The sequence below is a fragment of the Callorhinus ursinus genome, unplaced genomic scaffold (assembly GCF_003265705.2).
Source record: "Callorhinus ursinus isolate GAN/ISIS: 27379988/994484 unplaced genomic scaffold, GSC_fseal_2.0 scaffold2, whole genome shotgun sequence".
NCBI lineage: Eukaryota > Metazoa > Chordata > Mammalia > Carnivora > Otariidae > Callorhinus > Callorhinus ursinus.
Window position 1 is genome coordinate 67,931,335 of NW_027397064.1, and position 21,977 is coordinate 67,953,311.

The following is a 21,977-nucleotide window of genomic DNA, read 5'->3' on the forward strand; positions in this document are numbered from 1 at the left end:
CTGGATAAGGAAGAAATTTCAAATGTAAAACTATTTTATATGGCCTACAACAGGGTTGGAAACTATAGCCCATGGGCCAAATCTAGCCAGCTGCCTGTTTTATTAAATAAAGTTGTATTGGGGCGCCTGTGTGGCTCAGTCGGTTAAACGACTGCCTTTGGCTCAGGTCCTGATCCCAGGGTCCTGGGATCGAGCCCCGCTTCGGGCTCCCTGCTCAGTGGGGAGCCTGCTTCTCCCTCTTCCTCTGCCACTCCCCCCTGCTCGTGCTCTCTTGTTCTCTCTCTGTCAAATAAATAAATAAAATCTTTAAAAAATTTTAAAAAATAAAAATAAAAAAAATTTGTACTGAAACACAGCCTCACTCATTCCTTTATGTATTGTCTGTGGCTGCTTCTAGATGACTGACAGCCGAGTTGAGTAGCTGCCAACAGACTGGATGGCCTGCAAAGTCCAAAATATTTACTCTCTGATCTATAAAATAGGCCACTCTATTTTTAACTATGTATATATTTATACCATGTTTGCCATCTAATCATACATATTTCAAAGATTATAAGAAATAAATTTTGGGGGGCGCCTGGTGGCTCAGTCGGTTAGGCATCTGCCTTCGGCTCAGGTCATGATCCCGGGGTCCTGGGATGGAGCCCCACGTTGGGCTCCCTTCTCAAGGGGGGGGGGATACTCTGCTTCTCCCCTAGCTTGTGCTCTCTCCCTCCCCACCTTCTCTCACAAATAAATAAATAAATATAAAATCTTAAAAAAAAAAAAAGAAATAAATGTTGGAAGTAACTTTCACCTTATTGTAATTCTTGGCTAATTCCAACATCTCTTTTACCACTGATTCATTGTGTTTACAGTGTTCACTGTAGTCCTGAAGTGTCAAACCTTCCATCCAACTCTTCTTATGCAAATTTAACAACATCTAAAAAATATAAAGAAAAAGTAATTATTTTCCTGTATTGAGGGTATTTCCTTCACTTGTTTGAGAAACAATGTCACAAAAAAACTTTGGAATTAATGAAAGAATTTAAAACTTAATTTTATTAACTTAAACTTGAGTAAGACTTCTCCTAAATTTATATTAATATAACCTCAGGAATATTCCACTGCCATGAGCTTTGTACTTGCTGTCCTTCTGCCTCAAAGGCTATTTTCCTTATCTGTGCATGGCTTTTATTTCTCATTTCCTTAGAGTTAGACGCCTTTCCTCACCACACTATATACAAAAGTCACCTCACACTATCTTAAACATCCGTCTTCCCTTATCATTTTTATAACACTATCAACACTTGAAATTTTTGTTTTCTTTATTATTGCATTTCTCTCTCACTAAGGAAAAATCAACAGGGTAGGAGCTCTGCCCTATTGATTTCAAGATCACCAAGATCTAGTGTCTAGAAAATATCTAGTCTAATCATAGCAGACATTCAATAAACATTTGGTGAATGCATAAATGAATGAATGAATGAGTGAAACTACTACATTACACACAAGGTCTCTAATAGTTCATATAGCCCAGCTTTCAAAGGCCATGATAAGGAGGTAAATGTCCCATTCACTGAATGACTTCATTTAAATCTTTCTGAGCCTCAGTTTATATATCTATGAACTAAGGCCTCATAACTCTCTAAGTTTCTTTTCAATTCTAATATTCCATCTATAATTTTTAAAATGAAAACTTCCTCACTGTCAGAATGAAAAGTCATGAAACTGGGCAAGAAATCACAGATTTGTCCAGTCTACAATCAAAGCAGCAAACTAGGATCAGACCCTATTAGTGATCATGGAACTAAACACCTTAGTTCGTTGTTTCTCAAGCTAGACTCCTCGTTCTGAGTACATATTCCTCAAAGTTATAAGTTTTCAAGTTTAGAGTCCTAAGACAGTTTTTTGTAGTCTTATTACTCTATAAATGTTCTTTAATTGAACTTACAATTGAGTAACTTTTTAAAATGACTGATAAAACCTTTGTGGAAAAAAAAAAAAACGATTATTGTTCTTTTACCATTAGGACCAGTCTATCTTGTGAGATCCATGAGCCATGATCTGAAGATATAGCTGAAGTGTCGAGTTTAGTTTAGAAAAACTATTCTACTTGCTTAGAATTTTGCAGTTATGTGTGGTACAAAGTTAAGTTTTTTGTTTTGTTTTGTTTTTTGTTTCTATGCTAGAGAATAAGCTGCATGTCAAAAATCACCTATAAGACTTCACAAGACACAAAGCTCCAAATTCCTCCATTCCTATTCAAGGGTCCATAGGGACAAGAGTAGTTTGCAAAAAAACTGAAAAAATCCTGCACAAGTAATTCCAATTTCTTTGACTGCTTCTCCTCTTCTCCAATGTAAGTGTTCTAGAAAATACATCTTCAGGAAATTCTGGTGCAGCTGCAACTATATATGTTATAAAGCTACCTATAGTTAAGTGTTGAGACCTGGATTTTTCCTACCACCTCAAAACCAAAGTTCCCATAGAGCATGAGGATATCCTTACCATGCCTAAACAAGGATTCCACTGTGAGCCTTGAGTATGTTTGAAGGTAAGTATACAGGTTGGTGGGGTAAGAGTAAAGGCAGGGCTTCTGGTACTATAAAAGCTCCTAAACTGAGCTACTAGGAGCATAAACATAACATTAATTATGTAGGTATTTATGTGTGCATCTTTCATGCCAAGGATCATGGCAAATTTTAGGAGCATCAAAAGGGGGAAAAGTTGATGTAATTAGCTGTATATTTCCAAATAGTTGGGTGTCAGATATCAGACTGATAAAATATTTACCTATGTGAATAATATGTTCAGTTTGTACCCGACTGGTGCTCTTTTTCATGGCCTGTACCTATTCTATAAAAATTAAAAATAAGTGTTGAAAATATACTTCAAGCTATCAACTAAATCTACCACAGCACATACAAACTTTGGGACACAGGCAAACAGCTGAAGAAAGATTTATGGCTCTGTGTCTCCCGTTGGGTCAGGGAAGAACTGGCACCTGCAGCCCCTCACTCATCAGCATGCTCAAGCACACAGGTCCTTTGGGTGAGCTGACTGGTAGCTTTGACCTTTTAAAACAATGGTTTATAAAACTTAACAAAACAGAATTCTTCTTTCAATGAAAATCTTATACAGCACATCTTTCTCCACAATATATAAATGACATTAAAAGTGGAGGTCATCTGGTTTAAAGAGGAGGCAATATGGACAGCCCAATTCATCCCACTTCCCATTCACCTCATGCATGAGAATTTCCTTCTAAGGCACCTTTGTGAGGAACAGTTTTGATCAGTTAAATAAGGTCTTATTTACTCCTGATTACTTAGCATGTTTGGACTTGAGAGCCACATATGAACCAAAACTTACTGGCTATCAATAGTACTCGGGGTTCTTAAAAATTATTTTAAGTCTTTCTCAGGGAGAAATACAAGAAGCTAATTTGGAAGATGACTAATTGTAATAGTAAAAAAAAAAAAAGCAGTTCAGATTGTAATTTCAAAAAGCAATAGGCAGACTGAAATATTTGGTATTAGTTGAAATAATCCTAAAATAGTAGAAATAAAAGAATGCTAAGCCACCAAGATGCTAGGTAATTTTAAAGTAACCAAATTTAAAAATTGCCTAGTATAAAAAAGGGTAAGAATCTAGCTTTAAATATCTGAAAACCTGGGGCGCCTGGGTGGCTCAGGTCATGATCCTGGGGTCCTGGGATTGAGCCCCACATCGGGCTCCCTGCTCGGCAGGAAGCCTGCTTCTCCCTCTCCCACTCCCCCTGCTTGTGTTCCCTCTCTCGCTGTCTTTCTCTCTGTGTCAAATAAATAAATAAAATCTTTAAAAAAAACCTTTAAGTTTAAATAAATAAATAAATATCTGAAAACCCTACTGCATTTCCCTTTTGATTCACCTTTCATTTACCCTATGTAAATAGGGTAATTTTTTTTAAGTACTACACAATTATAATCCAATTTATTCCTTTCACATTTGGAAAAAGTTTCAAAAGGTAATTTTGTTGGAAAAAGATAAATTAATCAGAAAAATCACAGAACGAGGAGAAAGATTTTTGTAATTAATCATAAAATCAAACAGAAATGTTTGTTTCCTACTTATTTTCTTGTTTAGCACCTACCAATAAGGTAAAATGTCTTTCAATATATCCAATAAAATATTCCTTTATTTTATGTTCCTGTAATTCATCAGGAATGAAAAAATATTTGAACACATCAATGAACAAGGTCAACAATTCAAATTCAAATATACTATGTAATAGTTCAATTGGTCTGAAAAAGTTTTTTTTTTCCCTCTCTCTAAGATACAAATTTTAACTTACCTTCTGTTCCAGTTCATTTTTCCGGTAGTTAATAGTAATGGAATAATAGTGTCTGTTTAGTCCATGAATTAACGCCTATATAAATAAAGGAGTAGATAAAGGACAAATTAATGTTCTGCATGTAAAAAATAAGTCTGAAACTGCTGACATATCCTATAGACAACACTTTTACTACCTTCTCACTAATCAGAATTTTTTCCACTGCACTTGACTTCTCTAAGACAAACAGGCAGATCATAATAAAAATTCAAGCTAATGACATGGCTTTATTAAGAAATGATAGCCCTGCCTGTGATGTAATCCATTCACAACTGCTCAAATATCGAACTCTAGCAACAGATGTTCAAATGGGGTTCAGAATGATATTCTGGGGGATCCTCTATCAGCCTAGTAAGACATGAAAGTACAGAAATATACCTTGGACTTATTTTCAACAAATATAAAAACAAAAGGGTAAAAGTTTTAGGGTTAGCTCAACTATAAAGATAAAGCTAACCAAAACCACCACTGCACTAATTACTGGATTTTTACAGTGAAGCAGTTAAGGTGTTGAGGTAGAAGAAGGGCTAGAAAGGAAACATTTAGTGAGTACACAGCATCTGCTTTTCACATTAGGTCTTCTAATCTTCGTAACAACCTGGTAAAGCTGGTTCCATTTGTATTTTGACAGATGAAGAAAACATAACACAAATCTTAATTTGTCCCAGTTTTACAGCAAGGCAAAGGTAGGATTTGAACTCTAGTATTTCTGACTCCAAAGCCCATGTTTTTTCTACCATAGTATGCCACAATGTGTCTTAGGAAATTCTTGGATTAAGTCTTTATACTTTAAAGGATCAGGATAAAAACAAAGCATGGCCAGTCTTATTTTAAAACTATGCTGGGGCGCCTGGGTGGCTCAGTCGTTAAGCGTCTGCCTTCGGCTCAAGTCATGATCCCAGGGTCCTGGAATTGAGCCCCGCATTGGGCTCTCTGCTGGGCAGGAAGCCTGCTTCTCCCTCTCTACTCCCCCTGCTTGTGTTCCCTCTCTCGCTGTCTCTGTCAAATAAATAAATCTTTAAAAATAAATAAATAAAACTATGCTAGCAAAAAAACACTCCACCAAGTACTAAAGCATTTTAAGTATGTACTCTAACAATCCATTCTTATCCTAACATCTACTATAATAAAATGGTTGATGTACAAAATTAAAGTACTAAGTGTATCTATTAAATCCTTATCCATCTCAATAATCATCAAGAGTAGTGAATTAAATTTCAGTGCTCAGAAATGCTGTGCTGTGCAGATCAACAAACAGAATTAATCAGGGCCTTCCTTAATATGTACTCATATTTATGTAAATCAGGAAGTGTATCCCCTGGGTGGAAGAATTAGAAGAAGATGGTACCTAGTCCTCCCAGTGGATAAAGCCTGACTGGAGAGTGGAACTTACACTAGATTTTAGTTCCCAATTGCCCTCCTCATTGAAGGACCTTTGTGCAATGCCCTGACTACATAATTCTACATAGCAGCCATAAAGTTAGTAACAGCTGTGGCCAATAAATGGGCCCACAGTCCACATTTTAAAGATTAACTATACTGCTAAAATATGCAGTTTGGTATCTGAAGGCACTACCTACTTGATTTTTAATGACCTTATTTAGATAAAAGCAGGAAAACTAACACAGGCAGCATGAAAGATGAGCAGGTATAATGATTTAAAAATTTGTAAGTTTAAATAAAATGATATCCACAAGCAGTCTTCCAATTCCACTTACTCACCGGCTGTGTACCCCCAGTACACTCCAAATCACAATTGGCCATATACAGTCCTCCTTCCACATGAGCCCAAAAAACACAGCCTCAGTGAATAATAAATTCTCTCAAATTAACCAATTTAGTCAATAAGTTGAGGCAGCATATGCCATATAGAAGATTAGTTTTATCAAGAGGGAGAACCAACCTTTTGTAGGGGTCAAATTGCAAATTAAACAGAATATACTAGCAAATGGCATAGTATGTCAGGCAGATAAAAGAGAAATATAGCTAGGAAATTTCTTAAAACATCATTTCTTAACTTTTTAATTTATACTTAACAAACGTATGATGGACTTAGGAAAATTTAGGCAATTCTTCATTAAATTCCCCAAACTCATTCATTAAATGGCTATTTAAAATCTACAAGAGTTTCTCATAGAAGCATTCTTATAGTTTGATTCTATTCTATAATATTATATACTGTGAACTAAATAAGCTTTCAGTGGCTGATCCGGGATCAGCACTTTTTTACAGCACTGTTTCTAGGACCATACGTTTTGAATTTACCAACAGCAGTGAGCTTATTTATTTGCTTCTTGTATATACTGACCCTTGTTTTCTCTGCTCAAACCTTGCCAACCTTTCAAGAAGGAAGTTCTGCCTAGGTTGGAATTCATTATCAGTCTAAGGGGCTATCTATTCTAGATAAAGAATGGTTTGGAGGACCACAGACAAAGGGGAGTTTTGAGATCCCGCTGATTAACTTCCTGGTTATTTCTAAGCTGCTTTAGTTAATCTTTAGAGTAAAGCTTCATAATTTTGTTAGTATGACAAATTCAAAACAAATACATAGGGGCGCCTGGGTGGCTCAGATGGTTAAGCGTCTGCCTTCAGCTCAGGTCATGATCCCAGGGTGCTAGGATCGAGCCCCACGTCCGGCTGCTCCTGGTTCAGCAGGGAGCCTGCTTCTCCCTCTCCCCCTGCTCATGCTCTCTCTCTCTGTATCTCTGTGTCTCGAATAAATAAATAAAATCGTTTAAAAAAATACATAATCATTACAGTGAAATCAACTTCAAAATTAACCACCATTTGAATTATTTATATTTCTGTATTTGTTCATTCATGTGATTTATAGAACTTGAGTATTATAAATATCTTTGGGAGACTAGATACCTAATCCCAAAGAATGTTCAAGACTGTCTAAACCACTAGAGCATAAATAATAGCAAGAAGGAAAAGCAATAAACTTAGAACTGTAGTGATATATGAGCAAAGGTGGCAGAAACTATGGAATAAACATATAAGCAGTTTATGAGAGGCAGTCAGCTATCAAGCTGGAAAGAACTGTGTAAGATGGTATTTTATATAAAGGGATTGTTGACAACAGATCCTAAAATAGGATCCTTTACTTAAATGGCTTCCTATATAATGCCTGTGTCAAATAACTACAAACAACTAAAACCTATCCTTATTATACTTCACTGACACTGCCCAGACTATTGAGAAGAGGTTAAAGTTATATATCCATATACTCACTGCTATGGAAAAGCAGGCATATTATAAAATACACAGCTTATGAACTTTATAATAATAACTTTTTTAGAGGTTCTTGATAGGTCAGAAAAGTTCCATGCTCTTAAAAAAGTAAGGTGTGTTTATTCGGATGCAAAAATAAGTTTGCCTTAAATTTACACTGATAAAGTGAAAATGTGGAGCTAAATAATATCAATTAGATCATATTTTTAAATGAATGGACTTTTCTTTATATAAATATAGTAACTCTGAAAAGAAATAAAATGTTTTTGTTTTTTCCTTGGGAGTAGAGAACTGGGTTGCAAAAAGCAAAAGTAGAAGAGAGTTTCTGCTAAATACCTTTTTGTACCTTTTGAATTTTGAACTGTATAAATATACTATCTATGCTAAAATTAATTATTTAAGTTCCAAATATAGTATTAAGAACCAGGAGCCCAGGTTATGAATACCAGTTCCTACATTAACTCACTACAAAAGCCTGTGCAAATAGGAACTTTCTGGGCCTCAGTTCCCTCACCAACAAAATGACCACAATGGTTCCTTCCAGAGCAACTGTCTTATAACTTTCAATAAGTACTGAAAATGATGTTTTTCAAAGAGCTTAACTCTGTTAGACAATGCAATTGTACCCAGAGCTACACTTAGAGGCTCACAGTCCTTGTACAATATATCTGTGCATCAACAGTTACTAAATTTCCATGCAGTTGACAACCCAATCTTCACATATACTATGGCTCTTAAGGATCTGAAATGCTTTGAACAGTTCTTAAGTGGACTAGTTTAAAATTTTTAGTTACTCAAATAAATGCTTGTTAACCCTCAATCCTATACATTTGACAATAATGGTAAAAGTTCCAAGTACAAAATAATACAAAGTCTCATATATTAAAACATAAGTCTAGAATGTAAGCATCATACTTCTGCCTCCCTATCAGGATTATTAATGGCTTCCCTTATTTAAAACATGATACTTAACATAAACTTTGCCTATTAGTTTTGTCTTGTAGATATTTCCAACATTGTTTTAGTGCTTTAAAAATAACGTTTTCTGTAATATATGTTTCACTGTAGAAAGTTTAAGAAATATGGAAAAGGAAAAACAAGAAAAAGAATTCCATAATCCCACCACCAAAGGTAATAATTACTAACATCTTTGTACAGATAGGCACATTTTATAAAATATGTATTTCCAAAGAGAAGAACTTGTAAATCCTACTTTATAATCTTTTTCTTAATACATTTTAAACTTTCCTCAAATTATTAAACAGTAGTCTATAATATAATCATAATTTCCCCCATTACTATAAGTATAATAGTAAAAAATCAGTGTTAGGAAAGCATTCGTCACCATCAGCGTTAAGCGCTGATGGTTGCTGTCAGGTCTCTATCCCTACTACTAGAAAGTTGACTTAGGTGCAAGGCTCCTCTTAACACAAACTAATTTTCCTTCAAAATAAAACCCCTTCGAAAGGCTTCTGATCCCTGAGTCAAAGATTCTACTAACATATATTAAAATTCTATTATAAATATTACCATTCACCACTTCAGGTTCTTCTGGGCTGCTTTCTTTCTAGCTTGTCTTAGAAAACTAAAATAGTTTTAAGGTGTGGCTTTGTTCTGTTACTTGTTGGCTTGGTCCTATTTAAGTGTTTTAGTATTGAAATTGTCTTAAAACTGTAAAGCACCCAGATAGATGTCATTCTGATGAGCACTATATAAACTGTGAAATAAATATATTTACAGATTTTAATGAGAAGGCAAAACAAACTAAAATGAAAGGAAAAACAATGACACTGTAGCTATTATATACACAGGTCCTTTTAACTTGGTTTGGAACTTGCTTTATAAGGTCCACCCTAAGTTATAGACTATAAGGTAGGACTAAAAAATACAAACTCGACTACTGTAGGAAAAAAACAGATTTTAATATTGATTTTACTCAATTTATAAAGTTAAAAAGCAGGGTTTACATTTAAAAGATGAAAGCGGCAACAGGTGGCTACTGACTTGCAATTAGTAAAAACTTCTGGCAGAACTATACCATGTAGTAATCACAATGATCTTGGACTGTGAGATGCTACTTAACCTTTGGCAAAAAAAATAAAAATAAAAATAAAAATAATAATGAAGTAGTATGATACTATGGGGGTTTATAAGAAAGGTCATTATCACAGGCTAAACAGGTCCAATAATATATTCTCCTGGAACATACAAGCATGGGCTTGTCTGTACCCAATCAAAAACACTGGTAGCTTATTTCATACTCATTAAACTTTGCAGTTTTCCCTGACTTGTAAAACAATCTTATTCAAAAGCAACACACCTCAATCCTTTGAAACAAAACGTTTCACTTTGAAGAAGATTTCAGATGAGTGACTGCTGCAAAAGTAAGTGTCTAAAGGTGTAAAGTTAATCAGAGTGCAACCCAGGCTTAACCATGGTTAACTGTCAAAGCCACAACTCCCCAAAGACAATCATATGACAGAGCCAGGTTTCAGAAGGCAAGAAGCAATAGCTACTATAATGTCTTTGTCCTATGTGTTCTATTTAACCAAACATGGTATTTCTGTCCATTTAATTAATCTTCAGAGAAGCAATTAACTATATAGACACAGGTTGTGGTGCATTTAAAAACATATTTAAAATAATCTTTGCAGACAATAAAGATTTGTGTAAAAACAATGAGACATGTGAATGATACAAAAAAACATTAATCACTCAGGAGGATATTAAATGCCTGCATAACTATAATAATGGTGGTTGACATTATTAGAACAATATATAAATGAATCAAAAGTAATAATATAGATATGTTTTGTAGGGTTTGTTTTAAATGTGGAGAGTAAACAAAAAAAAGGCAGAAAGTTTTAAGTACCATTTAAAAGGAATTGTTTCTGTCTTTAAGAGACAGAAATATCAATTTTCCCAATTTTAATGCTGAGAAATGTCTACTAACCAATCAATAACGATACCCCAATGCACTCTACCCAAAACCTGTATCAGTCCTCTACTACAGTGTTAACCATGCAAAGCCGAAAGTTACTCTCAAGATAAAAGACTCTACTGTGCTTCCAAAAAGAGTATCCCCAAACTATGTTAGGTAAGTTTAAAGACTCCATTAAAAACGCCTCATAAATGAGCAAATCTAATTTTTCAAGTGTTTCCATAATCTTCTCAAGCACAAGAAAAATTAATTGCAAACAAATTAAAATGCTAAGTATTAGATTGTAAAATGGCCATTTATAATAGGTTTTTAAAATATAAAATAGAGTTTAACACATTATCAAATACAGGCATTACCTGGATAGATGGCTTGTTTAAATGACCCAGATTTGAGGTTGTTTGTCTTGGTTCATGTCCTAAGACCATCATATTAGCATTGATCAATCTGAAGGCATCAATAACAACCTGTAAAAATAAGGTGTCAGGTCAATTCTTTTTAAAAAGCAAGTGATGATACCAAGCAACAGTGGACAGGCATGATCAACTTGCATCTGTTTCTGGCCTATTTCCAGAAAATCATTTAATTATAATATTAATAAAAAAGAGCCTCCTGCTGACTGTGCCATCAGCACACCACCCTCTATCTTGTAATGTAAGGTGACACCAATTATTGCAATTTTCATGAAGCAGTAAAGAAAAATATTAACTTTGCATCTTTATTATTGAAATACATCATTACTAAACTTATACACCAAACAGCCTCCATTGGTGTGCATATGTTTGTCACCTAAATTTTACCTAATCAAAATGAATGACAAAGAGAAACTAAAACTGAAAGTGAGCACAAGCTAAGGGACCACATGTAAAGCCCAGCCCTGTCACATCAATTATACTACCACAGTACTTGAAATGACAACAAAATTACAGCCAGCAAGGCACTTGCTCCACGTATTCTCTTCTAGTCAGATACCTTTTACTTCTTGTGACTATAAAAGACTTTATACCTTGTCTGATGGCCTTAAATATCCAAGCCACTGTCAAGAATAGGAGGCAAACACAAGAAAACCAAGGTCATCTGTGCTTTAAGCCAGGAACATAGTATAGACTGAGACGGCCATAAGTTCATAGTAAAGAAGTAACGATAGGTATCATCTTTTTCTAAGTGTATTCAATATTTCTGTATAAAAAGAGTTCAAATTCTTATATGATACAGTATCATCTGTTAGCTCTTATATATTAAGAAATTTAACAAGAATCACATATTATCCAAACACCTTTTTCTGTTCATTATCATGGATTTGAAAAGAACTCGTTAAAGCTTTTAAAATGCTGTGAAGTTTTATGTAAAGCGCTGGGACATTAAGACAGATGCTTCTTTCTGGGAAATTAAATCAATTACCTAGAGAATAAACTCAATACTTCTGTCACATAAAAAAATCGTAAAGCAGGATAATACATTTTTCTAGATTTGCCATAAAAGTGCTTTAACTGAGATTTATTAACATTATAAAAGCTACCATCAACTAGACTTCCCCATTTCCATATAGTTTGAGTACAGCTGAGTAAGTATAGTTTAGTAAGAGGTAGAAAATCAAATTTATTTTCAAGCCAAATGAAATCTAATCAAGTTTTAAAAGTCTGTAGTAGGTATGTATACATGTTATATACTAAAGAACAAGATCTAAAGAAAGAAAAAAAGTCACTCTTTCTAAAAGGCTACCACAAAGGGTCAACAAACAGTACAAAAGATACAAACTTAGACCTAAAGCATTACAAGTGTCCACTCTGGCAGGCCAAAAAAAATCAACTTTGAAATTTTGCTTTTATTTCTAACAGTTTGAATTTCCCCAGAGTCCTCTTGCCTCAAAATAAAACCAAGTATTCCCAGAACATACATGATTTAATAGTTTGTGAAAATTCCTTTTTCTTTTTATACAATAACTGTAATTCAGACTTAACTTTCATATTTATATATAAATAAATATGGCCTCGGTTAATACTTCTTGCTTATACTTACATTTTTTTATCATTTATTTTCATAAAACAATAATAAAGGTACTAATATCAGACATGCTTTAATCAGATATTATCATAATTTCAAACACTTGTTTAGTAAAATTTTCTACCAAAAAGCACCCTAAAATAAAATTAAAATGTAAGCAAAAGGAGAAATGACCATTTTAATAGATATACTTAAATAAATGCAGGATTAAGAACCATCACCATTTAAAGATTGAGGTAAATTTAAGAGTAAAGCATCATTTTGGCCTAATTATTCTTAGAATACTTTGATTCCATTTTAAGATTTCAGTAAAATCATTTGTAGGAAAAAAAAAAAACCAGTCCTACAAAACTATGAAAATTCCATCATATATCACAACAAAATGCCTATATATTGTCTTATACTGAACACTTTCAAACTAAAACAGCAGGCAGCTATTTTACATGCAAAAAAACCCCATAATATTTCTCTGGAATATTATAAGCAGGCGTGAAACTTCATAAAAAGGAAATGAAATACCAGCTAAGTAGGTATTATGATCTGTTAGAAACCTATCTAAAACAAAAAAATTAAATTCTATTAAAAAATGAGAAAAAACTTAAAAATATACTGTTCAACTAATAAATGATGGCCTATGTGAAATAACATGCTTAGACTGACAATTCCTCAGGAGCGATATGGTAGCCAACAGAAAAGAATACTTTGACTACACCAAGATTAAAGGAATTTGCTGCCATTGCTATAGCAACTGTCTTAAGAAAACTAACATGTTCAACAACCTGCAGACCAAAATTAGATTTAGTATGCAATAAAAATATAAATATGGCAATATAGTCTACATTTTAATTTCTGTACAATTTTATAATTGCCTTTTGCACTGTGAGAATAAGTGCGTTCCTCCTTTAGAGCAACCTATCAAAATAGACTCATTAATGTCCAGTGCACTAATGAGCAATGGGTGAAGAAGGTGTTAATTATGCCACAGTAAGATTCAAGAAAAAGCCCTGGTGAGCACTTGGAGGTGTGTATAAGCTGAAGGCGTTTCTCCATGTTTATGTATTTACAGCATGATGCAACAGAATGACAGCGAAGTGGTCACTCCATGGATAAGAAAGGAAATCTTAGATACAATATACTGCACAAAGAACCCCCAAAGATTAATTAAGGTATGGGGAAGGAGACAGGGGAAAGAATCCATTTCTGAAGCTATATGAATTTTCTAAACAGTTTGTTTTAAAGTATACATACATTAAACCAGTCCAGTTTATAGCTTATAAATCCAAACAGTAATTTAGCCAAAAACTTTGCAAAAACTACATTAATATGCAGTAACAAAAACTTCCAAACAAAAGTTTAAAGAATATTTTCAGAAATGTGATGCTAGACTTCTATAATTCCTTTCCATGCTGAACTCCTATACACCACACTGAAACTCTATCCACCAGCCTGACCATTTAATTTTTTCTGGTACAAGTGCCTTGAGACTTTTCAGAGGTCACTGCAACAGTAGACAGCTTATAACAAAACCATTAGCAGTTTGGCTAGCTTAGGGAAACCTCTTACTTTCCTTTTTTGTTTATTATCACTGCATGAATCTGCAGCATATGATAGTTTATAATTTCTCAGGCTTGTTAAATTCATGTTAAAGGTCTGTTTTCTTGTTGAATAAATTTTGTTCATATAATGCTGCCTATTTCATACACTCAGTCTTTAATAGCACCTTTGGTCTATGCGCAACTCACAGATCAAAACAGAGGACTAAAATAGGGGTTGATGATGCTATTTACATGTGTGATTCCTGCTGTCTTCTTGTTAGTAGCTTTAATATAATAGAAGACCTTGTCTGTTTTGTAATTAACACATCTTTACTGGAGAGATATTTGGAAGTGATTGCTGTGAATATACTGGTTAGTAAAATAAACACAATCACACACCACTTTCTGTTATCAGACAAATTTGTGAATTGTACACATTATACTCCAGATCAACAAACTGTGATATAACAGCCAAGTAGAAGACACATATTTATATAACCCTTTATTTTTCTGAAAATATGTATTCACTCTGACCTTGCAAATATAATTAGCTTGTGGGATGTGCAGATTTCAGTACCATGGTTGCTTTACTAATTGCAACTCTTGGAAATAGATACTAAATATTTGGAAGCTGCCAATACAAAATAAAAACTGCATCTTTTTTGTACATCTGTCTTAGCTTATAAAAGCAAAATAGTTTTAAAAACAATACTGTGTTCCATATTTATTCCAAGCACACCCAAGGGTCAAGAACCTATCATTTCATTTTAATAACGAGTCTGGTTTAGGACTCAAAACTGCAATTATTTTCAAATTCAGTTTAATCCATAATTTTTTTGGCTTCTTTCATGAGTATAGTACAGTTTACCCAATATGCTACTTATTTTCAATTCATATTTTCATATCAACTGCTAGGTCACTGAGAGACTAGACTAAATTTCTAAAGCATCAATCTAGGTTTCCCAATTTTTCCATTCAAAGGAGGCTATGTTGTAAATCTCCTAAAATTACTTTAATACAAAGGTGTTAGAAGGAAAAATGCATACACACTTTTGGCAGTAGTTACTATAATTATCATCTCTCCATCTCTCTCTCTCTTAATAGTAGCTGCCTCTGGCATTTCCAATTGCACTTATATTGAAGTCAATGACTATGGAAAGTGCTTAGAAATAAAATGAACCGAAATAATTTTTTTAACAAAGTTTGAAAGAAAAATTTTAAGACCTCAAAATCAATTTCAAATATCAAAAAAAGAGAAAAGTTGCAATTCAGTTACCAGTTGTTACGTATTTAAAAACATAAAGTCTCTACATGTCTTTTATAGTCTAAAAGACTATAAAAAATGTTAGGTGTAGAAAGAAAAGCAGCACTCCATATCAAATACCCTTTATCACCTAGAAATGACCTATTATCAACTGCTTAGGTTGTTTCTAGATTCTTTAAAAATTAAGGGTGCATGTGACCTGGGCAGTACTGCTGGGGTTTGTGACCCTTTCGTTACTTCTGCTGCCGTGCACTGCCAAGCATCTATAAGAGAAAAACATCTTCTGTCTCTTGTAAGCCCACAGCATAAAAAATTCAAAGAAATCTTACTTTTTATGCCATTTCCAATGAAAAGCACTAAGAACTAAAACTGACTCATGCCAAATGCATATCACTGAATTGCTGTGATTTCTTAGTCTCAAGTTTGCAACACGGAAATTATTTATAAAATGTCAATTTTAGCTCTGGAAAAGAAATTCCTATGTGTATGTACATTCTCTTTCCTCATCCTTGGAGAACTGCTTACTGTAGCTAGAGATCTGTAGTACAACTTCAATATACTGGGGGAGAAGGGGGATGGGGTGTAACTAGCATAATGTACTTTTCTTGACAAGTGAAGACATGCATCAAAATTCAAACAGTAAAGCGCAAGTTCTGAACATGTATGCCTTAATGAAAACAAATGGATCTTTAGAAACTAGTATGGCAAAAGGTAATTAGACTTTTCAGATTCATAAAACTTTATAAAAAGAATATAGTTAAATCATAAAGTTCAGCAGAATTTTTTAGGGTATGCATGTAGTCAGTCTGGTAATAGGTACTTAAATGTTTGAGACCCTGGAGTCAGAATCCTGCCTAAGTTACAATTCTGTTCTACCACTAGCTAGCTCAGTAATCCAGGATAAGTTATTTACGCTCTCAATGTCTCTCCATTTGCTCATGAATGACACCTCACGGAGTTGGCGATAAGATTAAATAAAATACATGTATACCTGCCACCGTATTTCTCAGTGTTATTAACGGTGGCAGTCACAGAGTTGCCTAGCTCAGACCTCTGTTCAACAGAAGCTGCTGCAGAGAGCATGGCTGACTCACCACCTCCACATGCTAGACCTTTGGATCTTCTGGGAGTTCACCCCAGGTCATGTTTCCCTCGGGCTACTCCCAGGTAATGACTGGGCAAATTGGGGGTACTAGAAACTAGCCATTCCTGCCAAACAGAGGAAGGATTCCTCTAAAGGGCAACTTTGTCTCAAGGACTCCCCATCAGTCTGGCTGAAACTTTCTCAGAAACATGCTGTATAGTCTGATACTGTGCCTACCTTCCCAATTGTACCGAATTCCCAATTCTACCTTCCTTTTCTCCTTCCACAGGGTCGCACCTGTACTGCTGTCCCCTTTATCCATCACAGGTATTTACCCAAATAAATCTCTTGCACAGCTCATCCCATTTGGAACCTGCTTCTTGGAGCACCCCAACTGATCTGGTAAACAGCGGAGTACTGTTACTGCAACAGAGTGTTAAAGTTAGAAAAAAGCTACTCCCAAAACCACATATCCAGACACTCGACATATGAAAACATCAATAGAAAATTAGGGAGGGAGCACCTGGCTGGCTCAGTCAGAAGACCATGCAACTCCTAATCTTGGGGTTGTGAGTTCAAGCCCCACCCTGGGGATAGAGATTACTTAAAGAAAATATTTTAAAAAAGAAAAGAAAATTAGGGAGAAACATTTAAAGACATCTATTTCCTTAGAAAAATTCCTAATTAAAGTTTTTTTTAAAAGTATACAGTTATACCCAATATTATTATCTCTTTTTAAAAGTAACAATATCCCTAGAATCTTGACACTCCTGTAAAACAGATATTTCTAGACAGTGACAAATAAACACTAAACTTAAAAACTGAACTAGACTATTTATGAGCTACCAGAGACTATCACCTCTGGGTCACTGGTCTGATACCAGAATACCAATTCTATCTGGTGGCTACTCACCTAGCCTATATAAAATGAGCAAGTGACTTCAGATTCCTTTCTGGTACACAAACTAAAGCAATACAGTTGGTATGCTTATTGACAGTTCCCCAAAAAGGAAAGAAATTAAGCTTTAGAGACTAAAAGAGCTCAACCATGTTAACAAGGTAGTAAGGCAGCTGGATAAGGGGAATAAAGGACTTACATACACTGCTTGTGCTTTAACATCATCTTCAAAAAAAAAATGCAAATATAACCTTCAAACTACCATCTCTCAGTAGCCACGGTCATTTTTGCAAGAAAAATATGTAAAAGTTAATACTTGGTTGTGTATCACTTTTATATATATTTACTGAGCTTATTAATTAAATATTGTACAGAAATTATCTTGTGTAAGCCTCTGAAGACCCAAGAGGCAGGTATTAATATTCATAATTTATGCATGAGAAAAATGGAGGCTCAGAGAACTTGGATAAATTAATGACACAACCAGCAAAGTGATACCACTATGATTTGTACATACACAGCATGCCAAAGCTAGTACTCTTCATCACCAAGCTATTTGATGTAACACTTTCTCCTAACACAAAAGCAAGAAAAGACTACTATTAGATTCAGTTACTTGACAGCAAGGTTTGCGTCTTATTTGCCATCAAATACCCATTCCCCAGCAGAGTACCTGGCATACATAATGTTACAGAATAAATATGTATTAAATCAAGAGCTCCAAAGAAAGCATTTTATATAAAGTTTTACCATTCATGTTTATTTTTCCTTCAAAAAGGGGCAGGGCATTTGTTTTCTATAAAAATCTAATCACTAGCTTTACAAAATATATACTTACCATTTCTTTATCACTGCTCAGTTTTGAATTCATAAAATACTTACCCATTGCATACTGAACTGAAAAACCCCAAACATCACAAAGCACTGACCTCTGTTTAGTTTAGTTCAGAATAAAAACTTCATCCAGTAAAGCAATTTGGAATGTAAAAAGTGGCAGTGGGTATCTATTAATCAGCTTACTAGTCATCTAAGAATAATCACTGAGGAATCAACTATGACCTACAAGAATATCTAGCACAATAATCAATCCTAACTTATTTAGGAAATTACAATGATAAGAACATATTAAACATATGATAAGAACTTATTAAAATATATGGGCTAGGGAAAGGCTTCTTATACAATGTCATAGTTCGCATTTGCTGGTACAATACTGGCATTAACAACAAGGAGTAGATCTTGTTCTTTACGTCTCCAGTGTATGCCTGTGACACAGTACTGATCAGTAAGTATCTGGAGAATGATCAAGCATCACTAGATTGGGGAAAGAAAAGTATTTCAGAATCAAAAGTCAATAATATTTTTATAAGTAATGGGAAGAGTTTTAAAGGTTTCCTTTATCTTTACTGAAACAGCTTAATTTGAACTAATTTGAAACAGATTTCTATCACTCAAAATACATAGCAAGTACTAAACAATAATAAAGTAGCTCAAAGACACAATTATTAACACAGAAACTATAAATTAAAAGAACGATACTATTAGTTCTATATAAGATTTATGTTTCTTAGAACTTTAAACATAAAATTGCTTTAACATTCCTAGTTGACAATTTCTGATAATAAGAGTGTAAAACAGGAAGCAAACAAAAGATAATATAGTAACTAAACTTGTTCCAAGAGTTGGATGGGTATGCTCACAGAGCTATATTAGGAGTAGAAATAGAATTTTTATGTGTCCTATTTTCTATTTTTCTCTTGCAATCTGGAAAACTAGATGAAGAAAAGGTGTGTGTATGTGTATACAATTTGAGAGTAGGACTATCCAGCCCTAACTGACCCTTACGGGATACTGATCAAAAGAAAATCTTATGGACAACAGGTATTCTAAGTATCTTTCACTACCTCAGATACCACCCTGAACGCTCCCAGTCTTGTCTGATCTCAGAAGCTAAGCAGGGTGGGGGCTGGTTAGTACTTGGATGGGAGACATTAATCACCTCAAAGGCCAGAATTTTAATGTATGTATTTTTCTCTCCATCAGCATGTCCTAGAGAAATATGTCAGAAAAATAGTAAGTGCTCAGTAAAAAAAAAAAAAATCTGCTGATTCAGAAGAGTATTCTTAAATTAGGAGATACAAAATACAAGGGAAAGTTTTCATTTCTTTTGTAGTCATCACTCTTACCTTCTTAAAGTGAGCAACACAGTTACAGACTTGTTCTTAATAAAATTCTCAGAAATACTCATATTCTAGGTGCGCCTGGGTGGCTCAGTCATTAAGCATCTGCCTTCGGCTCAGGTCATGATCCCAGGGTCCTGGGATGGCGCCCCACATCGGGCTCCCTGCTCGGCAGGAAGCCTGCTTCTCCCTCTCCCACTCCCCCTGCTGTGTGCCCTCTCTCGCTGTTTCTCTCTCTGTCAAATGAATAAATAAAATCTTTAAAAAAAGAGAAATATTTATATTCTATATTTTAAAATATGCTAGTTGTTAATGTATTTAATAGCAATTAATTTATTTTTTTTAAAAGATTTTATTTATTTATTTGAGATACAGAGTGAGAGCGCACAAGCTGGGAGACAGAGGGAGAAGGAGAAGCAGGCTCCCCACTGAGCAGGGAGCCCGGCGCAGGGTCCTGGGATCACAACCTGAGCTGAAGGTAGATGCTTAACCGACTGAGCCACTCAGGCACCCCTAAGTTGCAATTAATTTAATCTTGAGAATAAAATGTTTATTGCACATCTCCTATATGGCAGGGGCACTCGGCTCACGACGTATCACTTCATAATACTGGGAAATACGTACTAAAAGCCCTGTTTTATAGATGAGAAAACTGAAGCTCAAGATTAGATAACTTGCTCAAAGTTATACTATAAAGAAGAGATAAAGAGATAAGAAGGGGATTCGACTGCAGCCCTGATCCCAAAGCCTGTGCTCTTCATTCCTCTATGCCCTGCCTTTATGATATGTATTTTTTAACAATAAGAAAAAGCTAAAACAAAACTATTTTTGAGTAGTTTATACAATCTCCACCACCTTAAAGCTTCTAATACAAAACTTTTGGATAAGTAAAATATTTGCCCCCATTTACCCTGAAAAAGATAAAATCTTACAAATCTCTCAAAAGGTAAACTCTCATAATATTCATTCCCTAATCCTTTCCTCTATTTTTTTTTAAAGATTTTATTTATTTATTTGACAGAGAGAGACATCGAGAGCAGGAACACAAGCAGGGGGAGTGGGAGAGGGAGAAGCAGGCTTCCCGCTGAGCAGGGAGCCCGATGTGGGACTCGATCCCAGGACCCTGGGATCATGACCTGAGCCGAAGGCAGACGCTTAACGATTCAGCCACCCAGGCGCCCCTTTCCTCCTATATTTGCATTTACTTTTCAAAGCCCCATTTTTTTATAAAATGCTGAATAAAGATAACAATAACAACATCAAAAACTACTCATTTTACATTCTAAAATATCTGTGAGAAAAGCATGAACAAAGAGGTAAGTAAGTATACCACCTGGAATAGAATTATTTCTACATTCTTCTCCAGAAGGACAAACTTCTCTTTTCTGAGTGACGTCCCGCCTGCCTATCAAAGCTCAGTCCAAGCTTCACTTACTTTGTGCAGCCATACCAATTTCTCTCTTCTTCCAATTTGCATTTACTATGTTTGCTACACAATTACTACTTTATTGCAAATTGGCACATACAAGGTTCTGATTAAGTATTTGTTGAATTATTTCTCTCTCTAGCAATCAATTTAATACTTAGTTATAGAAACAAAGCAGTATCAGTGTAATTTGTATTCTATCAATATTCAATGCAGGATTATCAGCACATAATTGGCAAAATGTTATCTGGCTCACTAGATATATGTTATCTGGCATATACTAAATGTATATGACTTAACTTCTCAAAATGACAAAGACTGGTTTTTTATCTATTTTATATACCAGAATCATTAGCACACAGGCAAGATGAGGTGTACTTAAGAAACACCTGCTGATAAGTTATTTCTGACCAGACTGAATAAAAATTTCTCAAGAAAATTCAACCAGTGTGAAGATTTATTTGGACTAAAGGGTTACTAGTGGGTTTTTTCTTTTAATGTTTTCAAAATAGAGAACAAACACAAAGATTGATATCAGTTAGCAGGTAACATATGACCATTTTACTGACAGGAATTGTGATAAGAAAATAGGTTCTCAAAAGTAGTAATAGTTGCATGGTAGTTTTATGACTTTGCAAAAAGTCATCATTCTTTTTGCCCTAAAGAAGTATAATCATATTATAAGCTAAATTAACTTCTAAATCTGCTGCTGGATCAAGTCCAGTTGTGGGCTGAATAAACAAGATAAAAAACTTTAAGCAAGAGGCTGCAACTTTACTACTTAAGAACTGAAGCTTAAAATATTTGAATATGTGTATTTTACAAATAAACTAAAACAAAATTTTAAAAACTATTTCACTGACAAGTTTAGAGTCAAGCTCATCAGTAATTTCTACAGCTTACTCTCCATTTAAATTATACATGTTATCATTTTCCACCTTTTAAACATTTTTTACATTTACAGGACATTTTTGAACATTTTTGAACATTTACAGGATTATATAATATACAGAGTGCTATAGATTCTTTATCATATAGTATATCTTATTATTTATGTAGG

The 21,977-nt window shown here is 34.4% G+C and overlaps 1 protein-coding gene across 3 annotated transcripts in view; it reads right to left on the reverse strand.

Annotated features, from left to right (window-relative positions):
• Positions 1-21,977, reverse strand: part of PSMD14 (proteasome 26S subunit, non-ATPase 14) — a 99,963-nt gene that overhangs the window by 13,017 nt on the left and 64,969 nt on the right. For all 3 annotated transcript variants that reach the window (XM_025853857.2, XM_073883418.1, XM_025853865.2), the window contains 3 exons: positions 10,886-10,993; positions 4,316-4,390; positions 797-922 (listed from right to left, as the gene is read on the reverse strand). In XM_025853857.2, coding sequence (XP_025709642.1) covers positions 797-922; positions 4,316-4,390; positions 10,886-10,993 — 309 coding nt within the window. The remainder of the gene's footprint in view (positions 1-796; positions 923-4,315; positions 4,391-10,885; positions 10,994-21,977) is intronic.